At 35.6% G+C, this 25,141-nt stretch overlaps 3 protein-coding genes across 3 annotated transcripts in view; all 3 read left to right on the forward strand.

Annotated features, from left to right (window-relative positions):
• The window catches only part of LOC107557183 (fibrinogen C domain-containing protein 1-like), a 124,235-nt gene extending 121,897 nt beyond the window's left edge, over positions 1-2,338 (forward strand). Inside the window, exon 8 of the mRNA XM_016240506.1 lies at positions 946-2,338. Within this exon, the coding sequence (XP_016095992.1) occupies positions 946-1,208 (263 nt within the window). The 3' untranslated portion in view covers positions 1,209-2,338. The remainder of the gene's footprint in view (positions 1-945) is intronic.
• A 6,603-nt stretch (positions 2,339-8,941) lies between these two features.
• LOC107557184 (TNF receptor-associated factor 1-like) lies at positions 8,942-19,071 on the forward strand. Its single transcript, XM_016240508.1, has 8 exons — positions 8,942-9,151; positions 9,681-9,842; positions 10,671-10,730; positions 10,831-10,899; positions 12,279-12,701; positions 14,626-14,803; positions 17,208-17,356; positions 18,670-19,071. Exons 1-8 carry the CDS (start codon positions 8,942-8,944, stop codon positions 18,886-18,888), a joined length of 1,470 nt encoding a protein of 489 aa, XP_016095994.1. The 3' UTR covers positions 18,889-19,071.
• Positions 19,072-23,471: 4,400 nt separating this feature from the next.
• Positions 23,472-25,141, forward strand: part of LOC107557185 (PHD finger protein 19-like) — a 33,189-nt gene continuing 31,519 nt past the window's right edge. The window contains exon 1 of the mRNA XM_016240509.1: positions 23,472-23,507. Within this exon, the coding sequence (XP_016095995.1) occupies positions 23,472-23,507 (36 nt within the window). The remainder of the gene's footprint in view (positions 23,508-25,141) is intronic.

Below are 25,141 nucleotides of genomic sequence, written 5' to 3' on the forward strand. Positions count from 1 at the left end.
ATATTTGTGTATTTTTATATTTACCACACTTTTTTTTAAGGTTCCATTTGAGTTAGCATGATGGTTACGATGTAGACTGTAGACAGCAAGGTTGGAACAAAACTTCTTTTATTTGTTGAAATATGATTTGGTGCTCAACATTTCTTATTATTATTAGTGTTGAAACAGTTGTGCTGCTTAATATTTTTGTGGAAACAGCAATTTATTTTTCAGGACTCTTATATAAAGATAAAAGATACAAAGTATAGCATTTAATTAAAATTATTTATTTGTATCAATGTAAAAGTCACTTTTGATCAATTTATTGAATCCTTTGCTGTAATATTAATTGCTTAAAAAAACTTTTTTCTTCAAACTTTTGAACAGTGTTATATTAATAACACTATAAAAATAAATAAATAACTTTGTCTATAGTTTTCAAGCACAGGATTGTTGAAATCAATAAAGTTCAATAGAAACTAGCTTGCTTTCATACTCCCGTTCACTTGATTATGAGTATTGCTTAGTTTTTCTTTTTTAGCTCTATAATGTAAAATACAAAAATATTTTGCAATCAATTTAGGAGGGAAAATTATTTAAAAAAAAAACACTTATACAATTAAATTAAAAATGTACTTTTTCCCCCCCAATATTTGTGTATTTTTATATTTACCACACTTTTTTTTAAGGTTCCATTTGAGTTAGCATGATGGTTACGATGTAGACTGTAGACAGCAAGGTTGGAACAAAACTTCTTTTATTTGTTGAAACAGTGTTCCTTTTTACTGCAGTAATCTAAACTTTCCATGACACGGATAAACAAAGACGTTGTGGTTGAGTGACTCACTTGTTCTTTTGTTTCTGTCTCTTTTTCTCGCCGTCCCCGTCTCTCACATGCTCACTCCTCCACCCTTCCTCTGTCTTTCTCAATCTGTCTTTCCATCACGCATTGATCCGACGCTGCAGGCGACTCGCTGCTCAAACACAACGGGATGAAATTCACCACTAAGGACAAGGACAACGACCACTCTGAGAATAACTGCGCGTCCTTCTACCACGGCGCCTGGTGGTACCGCAACTGCCACACCTCCAACCTCAACGGACAGTACCTGCGCGGCCAACACACCTCGTATGCCGACGGCATCGAGTGGTCGTCCTGGACGGGTTGGCAGTATTCGCTGAAGTTCTCCGAGATGAAGATTAGGCCAACCAAGGAGGAGAATAAATGAGTGAGAACTAGAAAACTTGACTAGAAGAGCTCAAAGAGGGCTGTAGGTGTTAGAGACACTCAATGCAGAAACGCAAGAACTTTCCAGCGACAACCTCTTTCTCATGTTTCTGTTTTTATTCATCTTTCAATTCCCGTTTTCCCACCATCTTGTAGTGTTTGTGCTAATGCCGAATGGGCTGATGTTTTTCTCTTGTTCTACTGTTCACATCTCTGAATATTATTACGAAACATTGCAGGTATTGTCAAAAATGTACTAATGAAAAAAAAATCGATAGTCGTTGTCTAAAAAAAATAAAAAATAAAAACAAACAAAAAATACTTCTGTAGCTGTGAAATTTAGCAAGAACGTGTAGCTTTTCATAAAAATAAAGACTTTTAACTCTTCAGACATCCGACAGAGAGGCAGCTTGTCCTATGTTATTTTCGTTCAGTGCTTAATCAATAACTTGTAGTTAAACATGACAAGGTTGCTATTGGTGTGTCCAGCCCCTGCTGTAATATCTGGGAGGTAACTAGATTTTCCCACATGTCGAGTAAATATGTTATTGACCACCAGAGATGCTCAAAGAGAATATGTGTCACAGTGGTGGCTTTCAGAGTGATGGGCCAGTACAGGCGCATTTTTCACTCTGACAGGTCAGTCGGTGGAAGGTTTATCAATGGAGAAGCTGAACGTCTCTCAGAAAACACAATAACCCTTTGGTGTTACTGGCGGATAGAAGAGTGTTGGATTTTATCTTATGCACAGTAGGTCAGATTCACCTGAAATCACGATGAGATGGATTGACGGAGCTTTAAGGCTTAATCTTGGAGAAGATCTGAGAACTGAACTTTTTTGTTGTTGTTGTTGTGAACAGACTGACCCTTCTGGTTTAATTGTCAGATCATCCTGCTGATCATTTCAGTAGCTTATTTAGTAGCTCATTAGTTTGCCACCAGTATATGATCATGTATTAATTTAATGGCATTTGTTTCAGGTAAATTGTGAAGTTCTCAAAATCTTTTGCTTATAGGAATAGTTTACCCTAAAATGCAAAGTGTCGAGATTTAAATTGCATTTAGGTATTTAAAGCACACATATTTTATAAAAGTATAACAAGTGTGTGTGTGTGTGTGTGTGTGTGTGTGTGTGTGTGTGTGTGCGTGTGTGTGATTCTTCATGTGTGTGTGTGTGTGTGTGTGTGTGTGTGTGTGTGCGTGTGTGTGATTCTTCAGTGACTCTTTCTGTACATTACATCGTTACACCAGTAGGTGGTGATAAAACACATTTTATCTTTACGAGTGAATCATTGAATCATTTACTCACCTGATTTGTTCATAAATATGCTGATTAATTCAGGAACAATAAAAAAAATACTCTTTATGAGCAAATTGCGTGACTCTTTCTGTACATTACATTGTTACACCAGTAGGTGGTGATAAAGCACATTTTATCTTTACGAGTGAATCATTGAATCATTTACTCACCTGATTTGTTCATAAATATGCTGATTAATTCAGGAACAATAAAAAAAATACTCTTTATGAGCAAATTGCTGAATCATTTACTGATTTGTTCAAAATAATGAATCATTCAGAAAGTGTGTTGCCCAGAGAAGTGCAAAGGTTCTGTTCTGACTTTGAATCTATTTTCATTGATGATGCAAAACTAAAGTAGGCCTACACTGAAAAAAATGTTTCATTCATCCAATTAAAAAAATGTAGGGTAATGATTCACAACTATATTTTTTAACTTGAGCCAATGAAAAATAAATAACTTGCCCTTAGGGAATGAAAGATTTTTTTCAGTGTATCTGCCAATACAGTCTGAGTAAAATGTAAGTTGCTCAGTATTTTTGCATTATTTAACTGTTGTATAAAATCATGAGGGTGAGTGTAACTGATATCACTGATTTTTGGGTAAACTATTCTCAATGCTTCTCTATCTGTTTGTATTTGTTTACTTTTTTACATATGCTGACTTGACTCACTAATTTCTTTCTTTCATTTAATTTATAGCACTGACAATGAACATGTTACCTTTACATGCAATCCACTTGCAATGTCCTTTTACCCACTTACATGTGTTTTATATGTCTTTGTATTAGTTTTGATAACACAGTTTTGAACTTGTCAACCTGCTGTTTTATTTGTACACTAATGCCATTTATCCTGCGATATCCATGTTAACTGACCCAGTGTTTAGAATGTGAAAATCATCTTCATAACTTCATTTGTAGCTTTATATTTAATGTGTACATTGATTATCCTGTCAAAGATGAACATTGTCTGCACTTTAAACAGCAACATCAAAATAGTCCTTTCGGTTTCGAAATGTTTTACCATCAGTTTTGTATCTATACTGGAAGGAATTTAAAAAAAAGTTGTATTAATTAAAGGATAACTAATCCCACAGAGTATTTTAAAAATGCAAAGCATTTCGATATCAACCTGCTTTATTGTTCACCCATGTTTCAATGGCCAATTTACAGAATATACTTCAATGCCAACCCCTAATGAGAAACCAATTCACCACCGTCAGAGAAGCTCAAAACTACAACAGAGCGAACAGCTGTCACAGCCCAACCAAACGGATGAGTTTTGATCAGGTTTGTGACACATTCTCACTCAATAAAGTGAACCACAGGTGTTTCTGTGAGGTGAAATTGTTTAAGATGAACGCTTCAATGTAGATTGAGTTTCACGTCAGTCAGTTCTCTCTGGAAACCGTAGGAGGGCCAATAAAATACACCTCACCTCATCCCGCCATGTTTTCCTTGCTCTCCACAGGTATTTTAAAAGAAATGTTGTTCTTTTTGGGTATGAACCTGATAAATGTAAGATATGGACTGAGAATGGTTTTGTTGCGCCAAAGGAGAGAAAGTGCGACAGCAACTGCTTTTTTGAAATGACAGATTCTCAGTTCATGGCCCCAGTCGCTTTCTGTGAACTTCTTGGAACTCAGGAAACCCCTGCCGATGGCCTCTCAAACTACACCTGTCTGCTGACGGCACTTGCCAGTCATCCATGTAAATAATTTAACCGTGAAATTGAGCATGTCTTGCAGTATAACAACTCCCCAGGATGACAAGAGGACGTTTTCCTTTCTCTACACATCCTGCCCTCCCTAACATCCCCAAACCTACAAACCCATCCTTCTGACCAGCTATGAAAGAGAACGCAGATCTGCTGTACACTATTAACATTTGGTATGCTCCGCTACATTTTGGAAATTACGATGGACTCATGTTCCATTTTTAGGTCTTGTACTTGCAGTATTTTTTGTTGATCATTAAAATGTGTTCAGTGTGACATTTAATAAACATCCACAGTTTCTAACATACTCTCTTACAGTGTGACTGGGGCATTTCCTCTGACAGAAGAAGTAGACTAATTCCACCTTAGCAGTTTGGGAGTGAATGTCAGCTGAGGTCAGCTCATTAGCTGGTAATTGACTAGGTAGGCCAAGAATAGATCCCTAGGTAAAGCTTTTTTTTAATGTGAATATTGCAACTGTCACATTTGCCTTGCTTTTAAATATTTGCAAATGTGACAATCTCAGGCCTAGATGGAATAATGAGTCTCTCAAGAGATGGATGTTTCAAGAATGTCGTGAAAACGTATGACATTAAATGGAGGAATGGAGACATTTAGCCTTTTTCTGTGTTTCTCCTATGGAAAGGAAAATGGTTAATATCCAGCAATCATGCAACATTCATTTTCATAAGATGACAGCAGCCTCCTTTTTTTAACTTTTTTATTTCCTAACAGAACTTCATAAATCCTGAAATGCTTAAGACTGGATGTGAAACAGCTCAGACAGCTTTTTAGGAGTTTGCATTGTTTAAGGCACTTTTCATGAATTTTGTGTCCCATTACTTTAGAGCATTAGTGTCTGTATTTGATGTGCTTGATGTGTGGCTATTATGTAACATAAAATTAAGCTAGCATGAAAAGCAACCACTAGATAGAGTAAAAAGAAAAAAGAAAGAGATAACATACATATATAAATAGAAATAACCTGTCTATTTTTTGGGACTTTGTATTTCCAGATATTGGGCTTTTGATTGTATTCAACAATTAAAATAATGCAAAAAAAAAAATCATATTGCCCATATTCGTTGAGTTGATATTCCAAGTCATTGTTTATTATTCAATTATTTAAAATTATATTTATTAAAATTGTGACACCCAGTAAATGACACCGATAGGACCTGTTACTGTGTATTATTTACTTCACCCTCCTAACACGATTAATGGAAAGTCCCTTAGTAATAGAACAATAATTTTTGAAAAGGTTACTAGCTCTGCAAAAGGGACATTTCACACTAAATTCTATTAAAACTGAAGAACATCTGCCAATACACCTTGTAAAACAATAACAGCAAAAACTCTATTGCAGCAACACTAAAAATCCAATATCCAAAGGTTTTACTCTTTTAATTAATTTTTCATCTGATCAAAGCTGCATTTATCTGATCAAAAATACAGTTAAAATTGTGAAATATTATTACATTTTAAAATAAGTGTTTTATATCGTAATATATTTTAAAATGTAATGAATTCCTGTGATGCAAAGCTGAATTTTCAGCATCATTACTCCGCTCTTCAGTGTCAATCTTTCAGAAATCATGCTGATTTGCTGCTCAGTTATTGTCAGTTATTCTTGGTGCTCAGTTATTAATAATAGTTCTTATTATTATCGAATTTGAACACATTTTAAAATGGTAATATTTCACAATATTACTGTTTTAAATGTATTTTTATCAAATAAATGTCTTTCACTATGGTCCTCACATTCATGACTATTTGTTTTTGTGAGAATCAATCATGTATTATCTGTTACGTGTGGTGAAAGAGAATGACTCTGCAGGTTCTTCCAAGAACACAGTTGCAGTATCTGTGTTTCAGGAAGTGTTAGAATGATGTGCATCTACTCAGCAGAACTCAGGACCAAAACCAATGAGGGATGCATTAGAAGCGAGAGGCGTGCTGATGGAACGCTTCAGATATTCAACACTCAGCAAGTCATAAACACATCTGGCTCCTTATCTCCACCCCCCAATATCCTCACGCCCATACTTGTCTTCCACCCAGACAGATTTACAGAAGATGCTGCCCGATACTTCGCCTCTCTGTTTCCAGCACACTAGATGCCATTTGAGGCCTCCCGACCAGCCCGATCGATAAGGCCCATCGCATTTTAAGCTTTTGCATCATGAGGTTTCTGTATTATTGAATTGCATCTTCTCACAGTGATTCATGAGGGTACAAACATCTTCTTTTTTCACAGAAACCTCTCGGGCCCCTCACCAGCAACCTGCTGCAGTCATTTTGATGCACTGGTCCCTCATGTGATTGCTGTTTAATGAAAAACAGGCCAGTATTGCCCTGCTCTCCTATTACAGAGTAATTGATTTGAGGTGAAGAATGTCCCATGTAGAGGTGAATAGTTTTACCCAAGTCATTAATCCCTTCAACCAGATATTGAAACCCCCCTGACTGCCCTCTTTAGCAAAAATGATTTCCCTTGCTCTCTTTCCCTCACACTCTTATCATCTAATCGGCTTCTGATTTGGCTCAGTTTAAGATTTATATGTATCGTCTCATAACGTTCCACGGACCATCATTCACTATTTATCAGCAATTATCTGCGGCTTTCGAAATTAATATTTGGCAACGCATGACATTTACAGGTTTAAATGAAAAGAAAAAAAACTTCTGGGACCCGTTGTACAGTAAGGAAATGTGACCGTAAGCTCTATGACTAGTCTGACTGTGAAGTTTTTGTGACTTTCTTTTCTTGCTATTTAAATGGGAGATTCCTGTCTGAGTAGTGAGCAAATGCAAGGGTCTTCTGAGGGTTTTTCCACTTTGTCTTGAAATGAAATGATGTTCATATGATTAACAAGACCAATTGTATATTCTTTAGGCGAGTGGATGGTGCTTAAAGGGATAGTTCACCCAAAAATGAAAATTCTGTCATCATTTACTCACGCTCAGTTGGTGGTTGCCATTGACTTCCATAGTAGGAAAGAAAATACTATGGAAGTCAATGGCAACCACCAATTGTTTGATTACCAGCAATCTTCAAAATATCTTATTTTGTGTTCAACATAAGAAAGCATCTCATACAGGTTTGGAACGACACGAGGGTGAGCAAATGATGACAGAATTTTCATTTTTGGGTGAACTATCCCTTTAACTGAAGCATTAAGTCTTTAGGACAATTATGTAGTCAAATATTCCAAGCCTGAAGGTCAGAGATTCAAACATGATGAATTCTACAGAGAATAAATGACACAGCAAAGTGTCTCACTGCATGGTTTCTGTGTTATTCATCACCAGAAGAACCACATTTTTGGTCAAAATCTCATTAAGAATTGCTTCATTTTACAAACAGAAATAAACAGCACATGATTAAATTCACTGGTTTGCAAGAAGGCTTCATTTTATTTAATAGAGTAGTATAAAAATAATGATAATACACAAGGATTAATATATGTTTAATACATTTTACTGTTATTCAATAGATTATACTGTTATTATCATATCAATTATATCAATATTAATAATACTACTTTATTATTACCTATCATTTATATATATATATATATATATATATACAGTACATGAAATAAGGCCAAGGTCAAGCATGATTATCAAAATAGGAAAGCAGGATGAAGAGTATTTAAATATCTAAGAAACTGTCACTTTTAAGTAATAGCAGTATACATGTTTCTCTCTCTTTATGACGTGCCAGACACGCCACTTTCATGATTAAGAGAGACTGGTGAGCATGAAACATGAAAAATGAAAAATAAAAACAGCCGTGAAACGTGTCCACCACATTAGAACCGCAGTTCGTTTTTCAAATCTGGGACTTTCCGTGTTGCGGATATGACGGCCAAATTCTGAGAAAGAGAGAGAGGCGGAAAGGCTGCGAGGCTGTGGCTCAATCATACGGCTCAACACCTAGTGAGCTTCCTACCTAGACAACACTTTCGGGCATCGTTGGTGCGCTCCTAAATGACACTGCTGTAGTTACGGGAAATCGGTTCTCGGCTCATTACGAATCCGGGAGGTTTTGGGTCACACAGTTCGAATTTAGTGAAATGTATTCATTGCAAATATCTATTCACAGAAAATATTTATTCACGAATATTTTTGGAACTCATAGTGGCGTTCACTTTAGAACGCGTTTTTGCACTATAGGTTTAATTGTTTTATCTTGTCATGTCAGCCTTTGGCTACAGCATCGAGTATGGCTGTTTTAGCTTCTCAATGCCATAACTGTGTTTTAAACAGCTGAAAATAAAATAAAACACCTGGAGGTCACTTCCTTTGAGCATATAGCCTACGTGGACACTCTGTAGGCGGGGTCGAGATAGTGAGCCGCTTACCTAGACAGCACTTCTGCTTTTTCTTTTTCTTTTAGTACGCTTACTAGGTTTGAAGACACGGCCACAACGCGTTTCTATCAGGTTCACTTATCATTTAACAATAACTCCACAGCTTTTTTTTCCTATCTCTTATTATTTTGTAGACTTTTTCCAATTATTATTATCAAAATCCGTAACAATGTGGCTGATAAGTGGGCGGAAAACCAGCGCAAAAATATTTCCGGGTGTTTGAAGAGGGGGAACCCCGTGGTGTTTTTCTACCGTGGGTACCTATATCACGAAAAAAGTCATAAGCATATCAATATGTCATCATAAGTTGCTGTTGGTACAGACAGTTCATAAAACTTCAATGGCTTCTGGATCAGCTGTTTCAGACCCGTCGTTAAATGGGGGTTCGTCCACACCGGATGAGAACGAGTACCCGTCGGGTTTCCCTCAGAGCATCTGCGATGAGGTCCCGAAGGAGAAGTACTTGTGCAGCAACTGTAATAATGTCTTGAATAAAGCGCGTCAAACGGTGTGCGGGCACCGCTACTGCCTCGCGTGCGTCAACTGGCTGGTCAGGTAAGAGAACCGTTCAAGTAGAACAACCGCACTTATGGTTGGCATGATTTTATTTTCGGTTTTGGCAGTAATTGTATGTTATGATAATTTTTGTGGCTTATAATCACTGTGCAATGAATAGCTAAGACAATACTAAATATTATACCCACATGAAAAAGAAAAAAGATAGATGCTGATATATATATATATCTTCATTTTTTTCATCCAATGGCAGATTATAGTGACCGCCAAGCTCTAAACACCATTACTAAAGTATAAAAATAACTTAATAAGTTTAACAATAACCTAATAAGACAAACAATAAATCTATGTGAGGAATAGACAAAAATATTCACTAAAATTGAACTGGCGTGGTGTTTTGCTTTTTCTTTGGATAGACATTTTTGGATAGTCATTATGAATTGTCCATGCATGCAAAAGAACTGCATGAAGATTCTTGGATGACAAGAATCTTTTTGTTTTCCACAGAAAAAAATGCATTCAGATTTAGATTTAGATTAATTAATCAATTGCTCATTTAACAGGACCATCAGAGTCAGTGTGAATATGCCCTGATCCCTTGCAACATTGGCTGTGGCATAATGGTGCAGAGGAAGTCATTGGCTACACATCTGGACAGAGGTTGTCCCAACAACAAGACCACATGTCCCTCTTGTGCAGGTGTCCTGACACCAAGAGAACTCCAGGTAAGGTTAGAAAATGACACTTTAGAGACTGTATACGCTACACAAATGATTTTCCTAATCAGTATTTTTGTATTGTTTATCTATCGAAATTAATTTAGATGCTTAAAGCAAGATGCCTTTTTGTTGGAAGCAAAATTGTATAAGAAATTCAGAATTCAAATGTTATTTTTTCTTTTACTTCTTTCTTGTTTCGACCTCACGTTTGGTCAGATTTATCCTTCAAATTAAATAAAAATAAACCTAATTCTAGATAGTTTCCATGAAAACTAGACATACACATATTTTGCTTCTCAGGGGGATATTTTACTGGAAAACAGTTATATAGAATATGTCTCAAAAACCAATGTACAAACAGCAAAATATTTGTGCAAACCATACATGTATGATACATGGGTGATGTTGTGCGAATAGGCCCATAGTGCAAGATATTCGGCCTCTTTCGTTGTTGCTAGAGTGGTTCTGGGTCAGCGTGCCCTTGCTTGAAGCCCCGTGGCTCGGTTTTAAGCCACAGATGGAGTCTCCAGTGTTTACTGCTGTCCCATATTACTTTCTTTTCCATTTCACCCATCGGGACCGACACTCCGGGACATGGATTAGAGGAATAAAGGGGGGTGGGGGTGGGGGATCAGAAATCCAGTGAATTTAAACTTCAAACTTCAAACACAACACATTAGTCAAGATAGCTTCAAATGCAATGTGTTTCTCGCCTCAAATTAAGATTAGAAAGTCTGAATGAGATGTTTTGAAAAGTTTGCAGCACAAAATTATTCGAGCAAAACTTTCATCACTGTGGTTAATGAAAGTGACATTTCCTAATTTTTTTTACAGAAGCATGTATGTCCCAATTCAGGCGACAAGAAGACGACAAAGACTGATAAACGGCAAAAGGTAGAAGAGCTGGTTTTGGTGCATTACTGAATATTGTACCTTGAAAGTGGATGTACAAACAAGAACAATTCTAAAGTGTGTTTCTGTGTTTCCTTTGTAGAATAATCACCCGGGCAGCTCAAAAAAGAAAGAGCCATGCATTTTCTCAGAAGTTGGTTGTCCTTTTAAGGTTTGTCTTTTAACAACAGCACCTGTTTGTATGTTAATCATGATGTATTATATAGTTTTATATAGAGTTTTATATTCAGCAGAAACATTTAGATACTTGAGTCATATTTATTTATTTATTTTAAATGTGGTTCTTGGAGGTCCACTGAGAGGATACATTTTTTATTAAAATATTAAAAGTATTTTAAGAGTAACAAATAAAAAATGTATATAGTTTTATAATTTATGTAATATTTATATAGTTTATATATTTACATATAGCCTATAGGTTTATTTAAAAAGAATACTAAAACATTTTTTATTTCTAAAAGTTAATTTGTGTTATAAGCCTGTTTGAAACAACATTTAATGTGCAAAGTGCTTACAAATACATTTAAATTGAGCTTAAATTGTTTCTCTAATATTCTGATATTAGCAGAAAAAGGATATGTTATAAATTTAAAGGGAATTATTATTTTCACAAATTCATAGAATTAAAAAAGTTTGAAAACCCCTGTATTATACTTTATTATAATAAGCATACTTTTCTGTATGTTTTTTGCTTAAAAATAAACAAACAAACTTTGTCAATGGTGTAACCAAATAAATAAATAAATGAGTAAATTCTCTAAAAAAAACAAATCTCATTACAATTGTACTTAAGTAAATCTTGTTATTGTAGTGGGGAAAGTATTATTTTTAGTGCTGTCAAACGATTACTTGCGATGAATCGCATACAAAATAAAAGTTTTTGTTTGCATAATATATGTGTTCTGTGTATATTTATTATGTATACATAAATACACACACATACAGTATGTATTTTGATAACAATTCTAAAGTGTGTTTCTGTGTTTCCTTTGTAGAATAATCACCCGGGCAGCTCAAAAAAGAAAGAGCCATGCATTTTCTCAGAAGTTGGTTGTCCTTTTAAGGTTGGTCTTTTAACAACAGCACCTGTTTGTATGTTAATCATGATGTATTATATAGTTTTATATAGAGTTTTATATTCAGCAGAAACATTTAGATACTTGAGTCATATTTATTTATTTATTTTAAATGTGGTTCTTGGAGGTCCACTGAGAGGATACATTTTTAATTAAAATATTAAAAGTATTTTAAGAGTAACAAATAAAAAATGTATATAGTTTTATAATTTATGTAATATTTATATAGTTTATATATTTACATATAGCCTATAGGTTTATTTAAAAAGAATACTAAAACATTTTTTATTTCTAAAAGTTAATTTGTGTTAGAATCGTTTGACAGCACTAATTATTTTATAACTGAATGATACCGTTTTGCTGCAACATTTTATTTCAGGGCAATACAGACAAATTAAAAGAACATGAATTTTATAACTAAATGATACCGTTTTGCTGCAACATTTTATTTCAGGGCAATACAGACAAATTAAAAGAACATGAATCCTGCAGCCATGTTGGCCATCTACAGCTTCTCTTGGATGTGACCAGGGCTCTTCAGCGTACCCTGAATTCCCCACCTGAGCGAGGCCACCATGAAAGCCCTGATCTTCTTCAGCCTGGACAGTGTGGTGCTTCCCTCACTTCTCAGAGTGAGGGTGAGATTGAGACGGACGGAGGAGACCCAGGAGTGAGTGATAAGGCCCTCAGTCTCCACGACGATCAGGCTGAACTTGCTGTAGGCCAGCAATTGGACATCCTACAGCAGAGGGTGCAGGTTATGGAGAACATCATCTCAGCTTTGAACCGAGAGGTGGAAAAGACACAGTTCAGTGTGGTCGTGCTGGAGAGGGACGATTACAACAGTCAGCAGCTCATTCAGCACTTGGAAACCAAGGTAAAAAATCTGTTTCATGACACTAATGGTATGGGAATTTCAACTTTAAATGGAATGAAGTGGTTTTGTAAACAGGGGTCAGTTTTAAAATGCCAATATTATGAGTTTTTTTTTTGAAGAAAGCTGATTTTCTAGGGATCTAGGGAACGTTTAGAGGCCGAAAGGATTATGAAATTACATAGCGGTGGTGCTGCCACACTGATGCTCACATGCAAATTATCTGTTAATATCCTGTCAATCGTGTCCACCAGTTTGAACATTAGAATTACAGTGCAGTTGCATGCCTTGTCAGGATGGTTTAGAAAGAAAAAAAATTCTGATTCCTTCTTGAATTTCTTTTGAAATAATCTGGTGATGGTCTCAAACTAATAGATTTGTGAGAATGTTCTGTCCATACATACATAAAAATGTATTATGGAATTGGCTTTGAATTAAATGTTTGGAATGTAAATTGAATTGGAATAACAGGAAGAAATATTTACAGAATTGCAGTCAAACACATGTTTGACAACAAAACGTAAATAATTACATTGAATTAAAAATAATTATGCCAGTTTGTTTATTCTGTGTTATGTAGAAACATTTTTTCCTAACTTAATAGGCATATACTGTTCTACTGTGTTCTACTACTGTTTATATAATTATGGAAACTGTGATAATTCATTTCAGGATTCTTTAATGAATAGACATTTCCAAAGAACAGCATTTATTTGAAATGTTTTTACCATCACTTTTGATCAATTTAATGCATCCTTCTTGGAAAAAAAAAGGTATTAATTAAAAAAAAAAAACCTTTCTGACCCCAAACTTTTGAGCAATAGTGTATTTCTTAAAACTAATTTAACATTATCTAAATAATTCACAGTATTTAATACAGCACCAAAAAATATCCATAAATCCATCACATTGTCTCCAATATTCAAAATGTGAATGAAATTATAATGAAATATAGTTAATTTAAGTTAATTTATTAAATAAAATTAATCAATCAAATGCAAATTGTGGCCTTTCAAACATCAATTAAACATAATTAATTTAATCTAATGTTTCTTGAAATACCTTGCATGTTGTGTGTATGATAACAAGTTTATGGTTAATTCCTACTGAAGATATAGCATTATTAAAAACGACACTTAACAGCAGTTATATGAATTTCATTTTATTTTAATTCTATCTAAATTAAAATCAAATTGCAATTGTGCATCCTGCTGCCCCATTTCAGATGTCAGGAATTCAATGGTGCACAACCCTGATATCACATTATTTCCATCCTGTGTGTAAATAGCAACAACAGATTTCATTACTTTGATGTGTCCTGCACTTAACTAGGCTCACGCTGTGAATCTGCATTATGGTTGGAGCTAATGAATGCGTTTGTGTTACAAAAGAGCTGAAATGCTATATAGAAATCTCTGCAGAACATTTGTTTCCTGAGATGTGTTTTTATTTGTAGCCGCTGGGTTGCATAATTCATGCTTTAAATAAGGACTGACATAAAACTAACAAAGGTATTCTTTTGGGGAGGTCTGAAATGCTAATTTATTTGTCCCTGTGCTCATTTTAACACTGGGAGGTGATAACAAATAATTACGGCTGTGTTCTGACGCTCGACCTGGAGGGGTTATTTAACACGTGGGAGCTGAGATGACACTCCTGAAATGCTGAAAATGAAGAGATAAGTTGAAGTAAGGATGAGAGGGGAATGAGTGGTAGAACATAGATTTGTGTGACAACTCGAGAAAAAAAAAGGATAGGATGCCACCATCTCGTTCCTTTCCTGTATTTTGAAGTGTCTCACACAAGGCTGCCAACCTTAACCAGCTCTGAAGGTCCATAATGATACATTAATATTGCACTTTTGCAGTGAGCCAATCTGTACCTTTGGGTGATTCATCCATTATAATGGTTTTCCATCACATTCTAGGTAGCGGAACAGCAGCAGAGACTAGTCGGGAAAGACATTCACATCACTTCATTGCAGCAGTGTATCAGCGCCCAGCAGGACGTCTCATATGATGGCACCTTTCTCTGGCGGTTGTGTGATGTCAGCCAGAGACTGAGAGAGGCTGCCAGTGGCCAAAAGATCAGTCAGTACTCGTCAGGTACCAAAGCTGATATCTCTCCTGTACTGCTCTGAAAGGAAGAGTTATCTAAAAAAACATTCTGTCATCATTTACCCTCATGCCATTCTAGACCTGTATGACTGACTTTCTTCCTTTCATATATAGACTTTCTTCTTTAACTCTCTTAACTAGACTTTCTTTTTTCTTCAACTTGAATCTGGAAAGAAGAAAGTCAGTCATAAATGTCTAGAATGGCATGAAGGTAAATGATGGCAGAGTAATATATATATATTGTAACATACCAAGATAGAACGTTTCTTTTATGTTTTTGATATTTACAGTTTCGGTGTGCTATAAAAATAAGAGATATATTCTTGATTGATAACATTCTATAGATTAGATATATACACATATACATATATATATATAATATATATTTATATATATACATACATACATACATACAGTACATACATACACAGTAGGGGTTGCACAGACTAGTTGACTTTAATGCTCTGCCATGACTCTTTAAGCTTGATGCTGACTAGTTGCTGGTCCTATAGAAGGTGCAACAGGAAAAGCAATCTTTAAAGTCCACATTTAAGCTCAGTTTCAAAACAGTTAAAATGACAAATAAATGCATTCTCCGAAAGCGCTCCACAAGGTGATTATACCAAAATTGAACAAGAGAATGCACGTTTTAAACAGCTTATTGTACAGGTAAGTTAATGGCCGTTCTAATCTAATGTGCCGCTGCATTGTAACGTACACACACAGGCTACAGACAGCAGTTCGTACATCACGCACACGTCACGCGCACACAGAATCATTCAGTAGTGCAGCAATGTTGTCAACACTGTTCTGTGATTTCTCAATAAAATAGCTTAGAAACTGAAAGGTTCTAGCATATATTTCTTAGTAACTAAAACCCACAGCTTCACTATTAGTAGAGAGATGCTGCCAGGCAGAATTAATTCACACGCAAACACTCTCACTAATGCATTCATATAAATATAATCTTTACTGTGCTTCTTTATCTGTATCTGATTTAGGACAAGCAGAAATTTGTGAGAAATAAAACAACCCAAAGACAAAAGAACTGATAAAAATGAGCTGTTATAGGAGCGGTAGCCATATGGGCAGCGCTGTGTCATATGCCATAGCTGTGCACAGGGTGTTCGAGTCTCAGCTCAAGGTTCAGGCTTATTTGTTCATTAATGACGTCATAAGCGACTAGTCGACGTCGACTCGAGTTTCATCACATATATGTCGACTTTAAAAAATGAAAGTCATCAAACCCTAATGCACACACTCGTGTGTGTGTGCATACATTCAATGATTCATCAATTTTTTAAATATCTAAAAAAAAATACATTATCTAACTTATATGTATTTATCTATATTATCTGTATTATTTTTGTTATGTACCAAGACAGAAGCTTTCTTTCAAAATAGCTATCTATCTATCTAATATATATAATCTATCTGTCTTATTAAAATATTCCAACACTAAAAGATAATGCTGATTTTCTATTGATTCAGTAAACACTCTTCAGTGAGTTCATTAAGCAATGGCAATTTTCTGAGTGAGTGAGTCTTCTTAAGTGATTCATTAAAAGAACTGGCTCGTAAGACTGGTCACTCGGTGTGTTTTTGGTTCAATAAAAAGAACCGGTTTAAAGGAATCATTTGTTTAGGGCTATACTAGTTGTGCTACATGTAATGAAGGTAGATGGTGACTAAGGACTGTCCATATGATCTGTGTATCATACTCGAAATCATATGAGAGTTTGTGTGGGGAACAGGTCTACATTTACCTTGTGATTCAGAAAAATCTCGGTCCCCTGAGCCTTATTTTTCTAAGCTTGTTCCATTTGCAGTTTCAGTTGACAATCAATATATTATTGACAATCACTTCTCACTTTTGTGCTGAAGCAAAAACAGTTTTGCCAGCACTGAATACTTTAATGCATTGGACTGGACTCATCAGGAGAGCTGTGGTGAATGAATGTTAGTTGTTGTCGTATATCGAAGTAGAATCGATGCTCGTTCATAAGACCAGTGCTAAAAAAAAATGAGTTGGTACCAGGGAAAGGGAAAATGAATAAAGCAAATGTGCAGCAGTTACAAAGACTGAAATGGGGTTGTTTGCCCAGTAGTCATGTGTCTGCGTGAACACAACCATAATAGACCGCAAGACCGAGAAAGAGAACGACTGAAAGAGAACAATTGAAGGTAATTTCATTGACTTGTTTTCTTTCACATCATTTTAGAACAGGATATCAGAATAACTGTTCTTCCAATACAGCAGTCAGCAAAAGGAAGCCATGCATTTGAGTTTCGAGATGAAAGAAGCTCTCTGGTTATCTGCTGCTATTTTTAAGAGTTTTAACTAAAGCCCATCAAGCTTCACATAAAAATGACAATGCATTGTGTTTTTCAGCATTCTACACCGCAAGGTATGGATTTAAAGTGTGCATGCGGCTCTACTTGAATGGAGATGGGGTTGGAAAGGGAACGCACATCTCTCTTTTCTTTGTTATAATGAAAGGAGAATACGACCCCATTCTTCCATGGCCATTCAGATATAAGGTAAAACACTAATCAAGCTGTCAATCAGTGAACCGATCAATCATTTTATGCACATTGGTGTTGTCTCTTAGCTAATGACGCTTACATGCTGAATTCATACATTAAATGAGTCATTATGAGAAATCAAATTATCTTTGATCTTTTGAAATAAAAAAAGCTTTGATGTATTATGAAATTATACTTTATACGTTGAACTCGAATGTAGGACTCCTTTCCATTCCAGCAAGACAATTTGTTAATTATTTGAATTCTGAGTTTACAAGAATGAATACAAATTCAACTGATGACTGCATTACTTGCAATAGCTGGCAATTTTGTTTTACTTTTCTTCGAAAGCCTATATTGTGTAATCTAGGTCATATTATTAACTAAAACTGAAATATATCAAAATTATTGAAATAAAGTTCAAATAAAATATATAAATATATACATAAAATATAAATAGATGGAAAAACATAAACTTAAAAAAAACCTTAAATGAACATTTGAAATGTTGCCTTTACAACAATAAAATAAGTTTTAAATGAGTAAAAGTAAATACAAATTGATAAGCTGAATAGATCATTAAAAAAATCTATTAAAAAGACAAAATTATGAAAACTTAAACCAAAATTAAAATACAAACTAAAAAAATACAAGTTAATTCATAATATTAGTAAATACTTTAATAAATTGCTTAAAATGCTGTTCACACGTTGAACTGTCCTGCTTCTGTCTTGCAGTGATTATCATTGTAAAATGAGCATCATGTTCTACTCAAGAGTGCCGAACACTTGAAGTGAGCACTCAGAAGGGTACACTGAAGGGCATTACCATCTCATGTGTGCGTGTTTAGTACACCTAATAAAAAAATTTGAAAAAGCAGAAAGGTCTAGGTTTATAGATTAAAGAAAATAAATGTCTGGTTTATAGATGTTAACACTTTTTGAGCCAAATTAAAGAAAAAAAGTAAATGCATTTCAATCTGATTTTAGCAGTTTGAGTGACACATATTAGTGTAGATTGCTTACTGATTCTGCTATTGAAGGATAAGGCAGTTAAATTTCACATTGAAGAAAGCATATAGAATTATAAATAGCAGCACAGCAAAAAGCAACACATTCAAAGTGTTAGAGAGAATGTAAAATGGTCATGAAAAACTAAATTACAGCTGTTTATAGTGCAAAAAAAAAAAACGTACTAAGTGCACCGCATTACAAAGAATTAAATAATAAATGTATGATGTGACCCCTTTAATAGTGGCTTCTGTTGTAATGAACCAGCTTTGGTTCCTCAATAATGTGTCATTGACATCTCCTGCACGTACCTGGCAGGTCACGTTCTTTCTCATAGATCAGAACCAGAGGGAGCACGTCATCGACGCTTTCCGACCCGACCTCTCCTCTGCATCTTTCCACCGCCCCACCTCAGATATGAATGTGGCCAGCGGGTGCCCCCTGTTCTTCCCTCTGGGGAAATTGAGGTCGCCTAAGCACGCCTACTGCAAGGATGACACCATCTATATCAAATGCGTGGTGGACACCTCCACCTGAAGCATGAAGGCCTGGCTGTTAAGGATGACTGGATTCCTAAGGGAGCATAACAATTCTGGATCTGGACAAAATGAACATGGAGTGCAAAGAAACAAACGTGGAAATATTTATGAACTGAAAAATGTCTTGGTTGCATTTTGGTTCTTTGGGTACATGAATGAAATAATATTTTTTAGATTGACACCTGGCTCTTAATGTTTTAAACATTGATTTTTTTCTTGTGTTATTTTGGATATATTTGTGTTTTATTTATTATGGAATGAACTCTTTTGGATTTTGAACATCATGCTGACAGTTTTCATATTTTATATGTAATAATAAATAAAATGTGTTTACTACCTTGTTTTGTGTTTCCTCATAGCATAGTTTATCTGCATATACGTGTCTCGACATTGCAGATAAATGATGATTTGTGATTTATCTCTTTAAAATTTAGAACAATCAATATTATTAGCATTTACGATTTTAATTTAAAGAAATGGTTCAACTAAATACGTACTCACCCTCAGGCCATTCAAGATGTAGATGAGTTTAAACAGAACAGATTTGGAAAAATTTAGCATTACATCACTTGCTCACTAATGGATCCTCTGCAGTGAATGGGTGCCGTCAGAATGAGAGTCCAAACAGCTGATAAAAACATCACAATAATCCACAAGTAATTCACGTAATTCCAGTCCATAAATTAATGTCTTGTGAAGCAAAAAGTTGCATGTTTATAAGAAACAAATCCATTATTAAGGAATTGGCTTAATCACTGCAGGAAATGTTATGGATTATTTTGCAGAAGATTATGAAGATTCATAATTTTTTCATAGAACATCCGATGCTTACCACAATTTTTGCATGTGAACGGTTATTTCCTTTTATATAAACAATGGAAATTTTGCTGAACCAACGCATTATATGCATACTGGCTACTGTGCAAAATCACTTCATAACTTAATGAACATAACTTTTTATTAATAAAAAGTGTAAAAAATTACACTTTTGTTGTACAATATGTTACCTTCAAGTTAGCACTTACAGGAATGTGTGCAAAAAATATAACCGAATGAGAGATGAGAAAAGAACAGGTGGTTTCTCACAGCTGAAAGGGTCACGTTTTACAATAAGTAAAAATCATCACCCTGCATCAAATAACTAATTACTCTTAGTCATGTGGAATTCGTAGCCCCCAGTGTATATGGTTAGTTTTGTTCGGCGACATAACATTTTTTTTTTAGTCAGCTCGCCATAACCTTGTGATGTCTACCTGAAATACAATGTCCAAATTTCACAGAAATCTAAGAATATTACTGTTATGCCAGCAAGTATGACCCATTGTGTTAAAAATGTAACTGCATTGTGACAGTTGCACTGCCAGCAAACCTTTACTGAAGACATATATGCTGACAGCTCATTCTCTCATGTCATCCACTCATCAAAACCATTACACTTTTTATAACTTCCAAAAATAACTTTAACAAACATTATATCATGCTCAAAGTATCAGTGATGAAAAACAGTAAAACTGACATTACATTTGATTCATAAATATTCATTTTGAATATAGATTAAGCACAGATCTGTTAGCATAAGTATATTAATTTCATGAATTCAGATATTTATCTATCTTTATAGAACTACTGTACAGGTGCATCTCAATAAATTTGAATGTCGTGGAAAAGTTAATTTCAGTAATTCAACTCAAATTGTGAAACTCGTGTATTAAATAAATTCAATGCACACAGACTGAAGTAGTTTAAGTCTTTGGTTCTTGTTACGACCCAAAACTTGTTTGATTTGTCTAGGAATATTAAGGGAAGGTAACATTCATAAACCTCTATAATAACATTTAGTATAGATCTTAATAGTGCATATCAAATGGTGGGCAAGTCATGAAGAGGAGAACGCTACAAGTTCAAACAGAGAAAAGACATTTATTCATTTCAACTCCAACCAATACACCAAGAAATATAGGCTTTAAATACATCCAAAAGGGAAAAGTATATATATATTTCCAGTTAACAAACAAAAAGAAAAAGACTTAAATATTAACAAAACTCACCACATGAAGTAATGAAGAGAGCACGAGTGTTGCCAAATCAAAGAACAAATTAAAACAAAATCCTTCTAACTAAAGAATTTAAATCTAGCCTAGAATAATCAAAATAAAATTCAAAACAACATCTTCAGTGTGCTACTCGCACGCTCTAACTTAACTACTCTAACTACTAAACCAAAACTTACAGCGGGTGGCAACACTCCTAAACACATTTTTTTTAATTGTGATGATTTTGGCTCACATTTCACAAAAACCCACCAATTCACTATCTCAACAAATTAGAATATGGTGACATGCCAATCAGCTAATCAACTCAAAACACCTGATTCTAATTTATTGAGATGCACCTGTATAGCCTACACTGTATGTATGTAGGCTATATATATACACACACACACACACACTGTAACTACTGTATATAATCTATCTGTCTATCATCTATCTATCTTTCTATAGTTCTACATTGCATGTATAACAGAATAATCTAATAGCTAGGCTATATGAAAGTTTAATAACTTTATTCTGTAATTTTTATCTTTGTATGGATAAATCTAGTGTATATTGTCAGTTGTCCTCTTTCACACTCAGCATGAGTTTCAACTCTGACTTGCACTACAGTCTTTTCCCCTGCATGTTGTAGGTACTCTCAGAGCATTTAATGTCTTTTTGTCTTTGGAGCAGTGCTTCTGTAGCCCCTCCTCGAGGCGAGAGCGCTGCTGCTGTACTTCCTGTACGCGGATGATGATGATGATGATGATCGGGTTATGTTAATTACATAAGCAAAACGTAAATGATTCGCGGGAAAGGGTGAAAAAATGGCGACGTTCACTGACTGCATTTCTGCACCGCCTGAGCTGTAAAATCCCCAGAAACTCTCGTACACATCGCGAATGGGATTTCGGGCTGCCAGAGGAGGAATATCTGCACTTTCTGGCGCGTTTTGTCCGCGGGATTGGAGAGAAATCAAAGCGGTAATCTCAGCCCGAGATGTGTTTGAATGTGACCAGATTCCAAATCTGCAGCAGTGTAGTGCGTAACAACTCACAGCTGCACTGATCTGACGGACTTAATCATGCATACGAAAGAGTAACAGAGTAATAGTGTGTTTTGTGCATGTTATGTTTGATTACAGCTAGCGTGAAAACTTGTCTGAGTCGCCGAGAGAAGTTTTGGCAGTGCGCAAGTTTCCCAGCATGCCCTGATGATGTTGTTGCATGTCTTCAAATGGGGAGGGAGTCCGTTCAAAGAATCGCAGTGGCTATGATTTATATAATTAAGTAACTGCACTGATAGACTCTTGATAGAAGTTTGAATAGATAGAAGCGGGCATGGCTGTAAAGTGACTTTTCATGCAGGCGTGCATGCTTTTACAGTCGATGCAATAGTTTTCTGTGTTCTTTTTTTTGTCACGCAGAAAAAAAAGCATGCATGTTTTATTCTTATAAGTTAGTTAGTGTACGGTTGAAGGTCGTGTGATTCTCGGCCGCCTGGTTTCGGTTCATTTGAAGATTTGTATTGGGTCTGGTGCATGGTAGCAGAAGAAAACTGTGGAGATCAGTAAGTCTGAAGTTCACATCCTGATGATGAGTCAACCAGCTCTGTTTCTCTGCTCCCGTTTTTAACTCATCAGGGTTGAGATTGAGTCAGACAATATTCCCCATGTGCACTGTTGTGGTTGGACGAAACTATTTGCAGTTCTACATAGTCAGTACACACTTGCTTACCTGGATCACTGTGTGATTCCCAACCACCAGGGGCTTTATGGATAAGATCAACCTTGTTGAAACTACAAAACATTTAAACCTATAAACTTCTTCAAATTAATAGATATATAAAACAGCGAAATAATTCATTTTTACATAATTAAGAATTGTCCGTTTTTTCAGAAAAATATATATATATAATTAATTCTGTATAATAATATATAGAATATATTTGATACTAGAGAGTTCTTTTTTTTTCACGCAGTGTGGATTGTTTGTTTATTGATTCAACTCAGTGATTTGAATCTGTTCACCTAAATGATTTGTTCACTGACTTGACTCACTGAGATTATTTGTCACGCCATTAGGTGGCGACAAGTTTTTATATTCTAAGCGAGTCATTGGATCACTCAACTCAACCGGACACTACAAAATCTATTACGAGGCTCCAGAAAGAGCGTTTAAGCATAAAGGTGGTCATTCAGAAATATATATATATATATATAATTAATTCTGTATAATAATATATAGAATATATTTGATACTAGAGAGTTCTTTTTTTTCACGCAGTGTGGATTGTTTGTTTATTGATTCAACTCAGTGATTTGAATCTGTTCACCTAAATGATTTGTTCACTGACTTGACTCACTGAGATTATTTGTCACGCCATTAGGTGGCGACAAGTTTTTATATTCTAAGCGAGTCATTGGATCACTCAACTCAACCGGACACTACAAAATCTATTACGAGGCTCCAGAAAGAGCGTTTAAGCATAAAGGTGGTCATACATATGATGAGAAGCGCAGCGCCGCGTCTAGAACAATTCGTACAACATGACTTATCTGGGCGCCGCAGACAGACGCCGAACGGTGCCGCCGATGTGCATACACTCATAGAAAAGAATGTGTTTTCGGCATCTGTCCGTGGCGCTCAGATAAGTCATGTTGTACGAGTTGTTCTAGGCGCGGCGCGGCGCTTCTCGTCCGGTGTGCAACCGCCATTCAGACTCGAAACACTGATGCTGCATCTCAATGTGCCTACTTATACTACACCCTTAAAGTATGTACTCTTTTGGTGAAGAAAAAGTATACACTTTTGAGTGTGTAGTAGAAGAGTAGGCAAGCTTTGGGACATACTATCACGTCACACAACTGTCTTTAAAGGACCGCTCTGTCGCACCTGTTACACGCACCCTGTCACTGTAAACTGGCCTGTCAGTCATCTTGTCACAGTTAACATCCTCCACATTTCATTTCATTTAACTTCCTACCGTACTAGAGAGAAAAGAAGTAGCTTGTTGATCTGCCAGTCACGGGTCTTTAATGCTTAGAACTCTGCTCATATTTTCTGCATAATGGTGCATTTAAACGTTAACGACCAAATGGATGTTTATAAAAGTTCACATTACTGTTGCAGATGAAATATAACACGGATAACAATAAATAAATATTTTTTACCAGGTTAAATGTTGATTATTAGTAACTCGAACCCCTTTTTGTAAACCTCTCTACTAGTGCTGTGTTCAAAATATCGATACGACGATATATCGTCACGGAGATTTGACGATACGAGTATCGATACAGCTGGCCCTGTATCGATATTGTGGCACGTGTGCAGCAGTGGACCACGCTTAAGTTGTTTAAAATTTTACAACGTTTAAAATTGAGTAGAAAAGGTTTCTAAAAAAGAATGAATAGAGCATATATAGGCTACAACATGGTTTAATCTGGCCGCAGAGGAACACAACTGGGTTGCCTCATATAAAGAGACGTAATCCCCAAAACAGAGCTTTACACTTGCGCAATACAGAAATATCTGCTAAACGTGTTACTTATCTTTTTCAACCTGGCAACCATGAGCACGCGCGCTCTCTACATTGTGGATAAATGTGCTTGCTTTCTGAAAACACCGGTTAGCTTGCAGTTTAGCGATCTCCACTTTTGACGATACGAGTATCGATACAGCTGGCCCTGTATCGATATTGTGGCACGTGTGCAGCAGTGGACCACGCTTAAGTTGTTTAAAATTTTACAACGTTTAAAATTGAGTAGAAAAGGTTTCTAAAAAAGAATGAATAGAGCATATATAGGCTACAACATGGTTTAATCTGGCCGCAGAGGAACACAACTGGGTTGCCTCATATAAAGAGACGTAATCCCCAAAACAGAGCTTTACACTTGCGCAATACAGAAATATCTGCTAAACGTGTTACTTATCTTTTTCAACCTGGCAACCATGAGCACGCGCGCTCTCTACATTGTGGATAAATGTGCTTGCTTTCTGAAAACACCGGTTAGCTTGCAGTTTAGCGATCTCCACTTCAATATTCTATTCTCAGAAAAGTGTGATTCATCAACTGTTCATTTACGACACACACAGAGAGAGAGAGGCTGTGTATGTATGAATTACCACCGTTTTGCCGCGTTTCTCTATTAACAGTAAAGCTGTGGCTTTAATTCCTTTAGAAACAATGATGCTACCAGCTCCTTGTTGAGAAAGATAA

The sequence above is a fragment of the Sinocyclocheilus grahami genome, unplaced genomic scaffold (genome assembly GCF_001515645.1).
Source record: "Sinocyclocheilus grahami isolate Dianchi unplaced genomic scaffold, SAMN03320097.WGS_v1.1 scaffold592.1, whole genome shotgun sequence".
In the NCBI taxonomy this organism is placed as follows: Eukaryota; Metazoa; Chordata; class Actinopteri; order Cypriniformes; family Cyprinidae; genus Sinocyclocheilus; species Sinocyclocheilus grahami.